At 31.2% G+C, this 6442-nt stretch overlaps 1 protein-coding gene across 1 annotated transcript; it reads right to left on the bottom strand.

The window, feature by feature from the left end:
- Positions 1–2314: 2314 nt before the first annotated feature.
- LOC134283179 (uncharacterized) lies at positions 2315–5887 on the bottom strand. The gene is made up of 3 exons (XM_062765635.1): positions 4662–5887; positions 3895–3964; positions 2315–3633 (listed from the first exon to the last, which is right to left on the bottom strand). Exons 2-3 carry the CDS (start codon positions 3935–3937, stop codon positions 2315–2317), a joined length of 1362 nt encoding a protein of 453 aa, XP_062621619.1. The 5' UTR covers positions 3938–3964; positions 4662–5887.
- Between the last annotated feature and the right edge of the window lie 555 nt (positions 5888–6442).

Below are 6442 nucleotides of genomic sequence, written 5' to 3'. Positions count from 1 at the left end.
TTGTAAATGATGCAAGTGTTAATCTAACATCCAAGCTTTATAATAATCACTTTAAAGGTACTTGGACACAGATTTGAAGTCAATATTTTCCCTATAATATTACGACTTATATATTTTAATAGTATTTCACACAAAAATTAGTTTAAAAAATTATTCCATTTAAAAGTTATTAAAACTTCAAGTTTTTTGGGCGGGTTTGATTTACACATCCTTGCACTTTCACAAATTTTAACCTTATTCTTAATCCTTAGGAAAAATGGCCACCTTGATGTGCATTAATGAGAAATATTAAAGCTTTATACCAGAAAAATAATTTTATTCAGAGTAGAAATGTTAGAAAGCAGAACTCTTTCACAAGTATTGTCATTCCGAACTAAGAGTTGTGTACAGAGTTTAGCAAATTGAGCACAGTCTTGTTATGTACAGTTTTTGTAAACAGGGCAAAGGTTCTGTTAATGTTGATATTTATAATTCACCGGATGCGTTCCATTGTTACTGTCTGCTTACCACAACTGCACTGACTGACAATATATTGCGTGTTTGTTTTGCTTTCGAACATGTCTACTCTGAATTTTCTGGATTATAGTATTAATATTTTTGTTTATACACAACAAGACTGCCACTTTTCCTAAGGATTAAGAATAAAATTAATTTGTGAAAGTGCAAGGATGTGTCAATCAAACCCGCCAAAAAATTTTAAATTTTAATATCTTTTATATGAAATAAGATTTTTAATTACTTTTGTGTGAAATGCTATTAAAATATATAAGTCGTAATATTATAGGAAAATAATAACTTCAAATTTGTGTCAAAGTACCTTTAACTTATTTATCGTCAACTAGTTATTTCCCTTACATTATTCTTATGGAGCAATATACAATGTACCTTCCACATGCATAAAAGGGGTTTATATTTTTGGTTGATTCCAGATGCAAGAATTTGCCCTAGATGAATTATCAATTTCATTAACGGCGAAAATTGTTCATAAACAGATTGCTGAAGCAAGAATATCAGCAGTCTTGTTTAATGTCTTTAAGGTAGCATTTTTGGAAGCATTTTTTAAGAAAGAACGTCGCACTTTTCCTTGCCTTGCTCTGACTTTCTTCTTTACAATATCTACACACACATATTTTTCAAAATACGTATTTTTTAGCTAAATGACCTTTTTTTGTTATAATTAAAACAAATTCCTTTGTTTGTGAGTTTATCATGACATTTGTTCTAGTGGTGAAGATTTTCTCCACAATAAGGTCATTTCGTGCGATTGTTATCTGCTAAGACTCTGCCCCGGCCTCATGATCTCCAAATTTTATTCTGTTTGGTAGAGTAGGAGCACAGTTTATTATTTGCAAGTGACGTGCAGTTTTAAAAAAAGGCTGTTTATTAATAGTGCCATGTTTAATGTTGCTTGCTACTATGTGGTAATGATATTCATCATATTTATAGCCATGCAAGATTCTGGTAGTTTAATAGGGGCATCTTTGATATTAACATTTGTTTGTCAGCCTCGAAAAACGATGCCGTTCAATTGTGTTTACCGTTAACCCGAACATTGAAGGTTTTTTTTGTTTGCCCACTCTTTAGCCGAATACAGTCTTTCTTTATAACCAGAGTTGCTCTTACGTCTTTAATATCAATCTTTCCTTTTTCCCAGTCTATAACATCTTCGTGAGTTACAGCCTAGAAAAACTTTGTCGAAAACTGTATTGAAAGATTTTCTGTACCTTCTGCATACCGAGTAGTGCTAATTTTATGTAGTTATCAGTAAGATTAACTACCTGCTATCCTTTTGATTTTCAATGTTCAAGATCAGATAATTTGATACCCGCAGTAAGTTGTATCCAGTTGCGGCAGATAATCCACAATGCCTAAAAGCACTAATTCAACAGCATACAGCGGTTCAGAAAAATAAGCAAATAAATAAGCAAGAAGTTGGAGCGACCAATAAAGCCTGTCGTCCGTGACAAACAGAAACAAAGTCAAAATACAAGCAATTTTATTTCAATACTTCAATAACATCACAGTCACACACCAAATAGTAAAGAAATGCATCAATTATTTCATGTGCAGGAAAACATTTCTAAAATAAATAAATAAATAAATAAATAAATAAATAAATAAATAAATAAATAACATGTTTGTTTGCATTAAGAAACTTGTGAAAAAAGAAAACAATCTTAAAGCTTAAAAATATCACAAACACACATTTCGTTTCAGATCATATTATCACATAACATATAACAATAAAAATAGAAGGCTTCTTCAAAATTTCGTCTTAACTTTTTTTTTGATATCGAGGATATCTGTTGAATTTTTATTCATCAAAATGAAAAAAGCCATTCTGCACATGACCAATCCTCTTAACGCTTGCAGCAGGTATGCATTCTTTTGGAACCAATATAATCTCTTCAAATCTTAAGGAGTTTCTTCTTGATCTTTCACTTGTAAGACGCGTTTCTCGGATGCTTGTGTCCGTAAGATCTATTTCTTCAACATCGGTTCCCATTAGGGTGCGGTCAATCCGGACAATGTACCTTAGCTCGTGGCGCCATCCTTTCCGAATAATTCTAGCAAACTCTTTGATCTTGTCTAGTGACTTAGAACAGGAGATGAACTTTGACGCTATACTGCAACTAGACCCTCTACTAACATGGTCTTCAAGGCTTGTACTTGAATGAATATTTTTGGGAAAGATTCCAGTGATATAAGTCTCTGCAGGTCGGAGTAACCTGTACAAATAATTTTCGGATTCTTTCTTATCATCAGGGTCATTCCTGTTTTTAGTTTCGTCATCATTTTTCTCTAAAGACCCAATGACGTCATCGCTACCTCCTGTCTGATTGTGACTTGGAGAAGTTGGTCCATTTTCTTCGATAAATATTTCTTTCACAATCAACGTTGGCTCGCTTACGTTTGTATCGTCATCTTTTTCAATGTAACTGTCGTAATTTTTTAAAGACTCGCTTTCGCCCAGTATTCCGGAATCCAAAGACCTTTCATCGCATTCAGATACTTGACTGGCCTCTCCTTGATGATTCAGAACTTCATCTTCTTTGTTTTTTGGTAGATGTAGTTGTAGTGAAGTTGTACTCTCAGTTTTGGAGTCAAAAATGTTTGAATCCTTCTCCAAGAAAATTGGGCTTGATTCTTTTGAGAGATTTCCAAACTGCTTTTCTATGTATTTTGGCGATTTTGCTTGAATTTTATTTTCACTCTCGAAGTTGTTCGTGCTTCTTACTTCTATAGGTATGTAAATCTTTTTTGAACCCTCTGCATGTTCAATGCAATTTCCATCTTTGACTTCTTTGACATCTGTCAAGTTTGTCGAAGAAGTAGTTTCGGATCCAAAGGATAATATTTCTACAGGAATAGATAATATTTCTTTACTGTGATTGGACTCGACAAAAGATTCACCCCTTTCTCTAATGCAATCAGAAGCCAAGTCCTCCTTATTTCCTCTTTCTTGCTGATCATCATATTTGGACTCGATAATGATTGGCTGGATTTTGAATGCTTGTTGTACGAAAATTTCCTTTCCATGATAAATTGAAGGTTGTAGTGAACCATTTAGATCTGTGTCAGATTGAAGCTTTGGCTTCTTTTCTTCAAATTCACATTCCTCCTCGCCAGAACCTGTTGTTTAAATCATTTATACAAATATTTATAGACATTTAAAGTTCTGAAAGACAATAATACACTGTTTAACACGTAGACGTTTGATGTGTTTTAAAAATTAAATTGTAATGCCATTAAAGATCGAATAAATGCATTCAGTCTAACAAACAATGCAAAAGTTTCTATAGACTCATGAAAAAATCCTATGTATTAAATAATACAATTCATATTTTCCAAACATTACTATCACTGAGCTATACTTTATATTTACATACATACGTTTGCGTTTGTTCCCCGTCGATTGTCTAGGTTCAAAATCCATATTGATTCTTATACATGTATATGCTATCTGAAACAGAATCATTTGAATAAAACAAATACTGAGAGAAATAAAATAATAATTATCTGAAAGCAGGATATTTTGTATTTATGATAATTTAAAAAAATGTAAAGTTTGGCGTTTGATATTTTTAATGGTGTTTTATATTAATTAACAAGTTCTGTTTAATAAAATCATAGCTGCAAATATTTATTAGGCAGCTACTCAGTTCTATGTCTACGCAAATAGAGGAAACCAATATTTAGGTTGAAATACAGTACTTTTCCATTCGTTATATATGAATCTGAATAAACACCAATACTAAATAAAAGTTAATTTTAATGTTTTTGTATTTATTAACAAATCAAAGAGTAAGATCTCCTACAATTCTGTATGTCCTCAAATCTTCATTTCAATAAATCGAAATTGAATTTGGTGACAATTAATTTATACAAATTGGTGTATTATTAAATAAAATCCATATCATCACTGCCTTCTTGAAGATGAAAACAAACTTTATTCAAGAGTAAAGAAAGAAAGTTAGAAGTGTTTTCTTGAAAATTAAAAAAAATAAGTACTTAGTATCTCATATAATTACACAATAAGCCTTTAAGGATTAATGTAAAATTCATAAATTTGCTATATATCTATTTTTTAATTAAATTTTTAATTTAATTACTTTCTGTAATTTGTGATAAATTTTAAGGGATGGTGAAAGAGAACATACCTGTGAAGAGGACGTTGTCACTTTTAATTTTACAAAATTTTATCTGATTAACAAATGTTTATATGGGATGATTTTAGTTACAAAGAAATTGAAGGGAAAGTACAGATTAAAAAGCAGGAAGCTAATTTCAGAAAGTACCCAATGTTTAAAGGACAAACTAATGAATAGATTGCATTTCAATGAATAGAATAGGAGATTTTTAAAATACTTAATCGTTTGCGTGATGTAAGTAGTATTGTTAAGCTCTGAAATTTGACACAGGAGGAAGCATAATGCACATTATGTGAACCATGTCTACGTAGGATTGCCTTTAAAAAAACCTTTGTTGATTTAAATATAACTTCGGGGTTTTTCATACCTAATAATAGATTTCCATTAACATGATTTACGAAAAAGTCCGTTGGATATCCATTTACCTTAAATAACCCGATCTAATTTATATGTATTGCCTTAGAAGAGGTAACCATTTTCAATTTCCGAAAGCCATCAATCTGCTCCACAGCACAATGAGAAAAAATTAAGCTCATTAAGAAGGAAATATAATGAGAAAAATTCATACAAAGCTTTATTTTCAAATAATATGAAGAATGACTTGAAAAATCTTTAATATTTCCTTTTTTTGGGATGGGGGTGGGTCCAATTTTCGTTGTTTGAGGAACATTTCTTTCTTTATGGAGAGATATATTGGACATGCAATGGAAACAAATGTGAAAAACTGAAAATACGTAACAATATAGAGCAGAAAATATTCAAGACCTCAGATGCTTAAAGAATTTAATAATTTTGTGCAGGCCAGAAATGACCCATAATACAAAATTCTTAATTATAGAATGTTTATTATTTTCATCCCTTTTGTTTATAGTTTCTTTTGTACTCGAGATAAATCAATATATGTGCAAATAATTTAAGATTCTAAAAATTGAAGCACATATAAATGTGCTGACGTTTTTCGTACTGCGTGAAATCATTCATCCATGCATAGACACAATTGCAGAACTATACCCCTAACTCCGTTGCAAGGGAATTAAAAGTAGTGGATACTATTCAAGGTTCCTGGTAGAATAGAAATGATTGAAGGTATCATTTCCCTCGTATATGATTAATACTGATAAATTAATATCAATTGAAAACTAATACATATGATTTAGATTTTTGGTAAGATGAACATTAGGATAGAATTGTGAGAAAAACAATGTAAAGAACCAATGAATCAAGTAATAAGAGTAACAAAATACAATATAAACTCTGCCATTGAAGAAAACCCCCCAGAGTATAATGATAGAATTCAATTGTTATGGTCCATTTCAATTGTTGACAATTTTGTGTATCATTTTTGTTATGAAGCGTAGCGTGTCTATGTATATACTCTTCAAAAAAAGAAACGCATAGTTGGAACAATGCCCTGAAAATTTGTTATAATTTTGTCATATCTTTTATTTTTGTATGGATAAGATGTATTCGAGTAAAATAAAAGTTTTTTTAATGCAAATGTTAACTTTACAGCTATTTTACAAGTCTCACGGACAAAAAGACCTGATTTTGAAAAATTTTCCCCAAAATTTTGATCTCGATTTTCATTTGTTGAATTCCGATGCAATTCCTTAATATACAAAGGGGCTATCAAAAGCGGGGGTTCTCGATATTTTGAATCTGGTTTTATCTGAAAAACGACGCTTCCTAAAATTGTTGCATCTGAATGTTGCTTGGCACAAGAAGGAAAATGGGCGACTGGAAGCAGGGTTACCGTAATCTACAATTGCAAGAGGTTTTAATGTTACACA

This window comes from Saccostrea cucullata, unplaced genomic scaffold (genome assembly GCF_032062105.1).
Source record: "Saccostrea cucullata isolate Sc308-1 unplaced genomic scaffold, CSIRO_AGI_Scuc_v1 ctg4552, whole genome shotgun sequence".
Taxonomy (NCBI): domain Eukaryota; kingdom Metazoa; phylum Mollusca; class Bivalvia; order Ostreida; family Ostreidae; genus Saccostrea; species Saccostrea cuccullata.
This window is presented reverse-complemented; position numbering and strand designations above follow the sequence as displayed.

What these genes read in the sequence shown, in the direction of transcription:
- LOC134283179 (XM_062765635.1), bottom strand. Translation starts at nt 3,937, where the DNA reads ATGGATTTTGAACCTAGACAATCGACGGGGAACAAACGCAAAC. An exon ending in GACGGGGAACAAACGCAAAC is followed by an intron (nt 3,634 to 3,894) that starts GTATGTATGTAA and finishes TTTAAACAACAG; the next exon opens with GTTCTGGCGAGGAGGAATGT.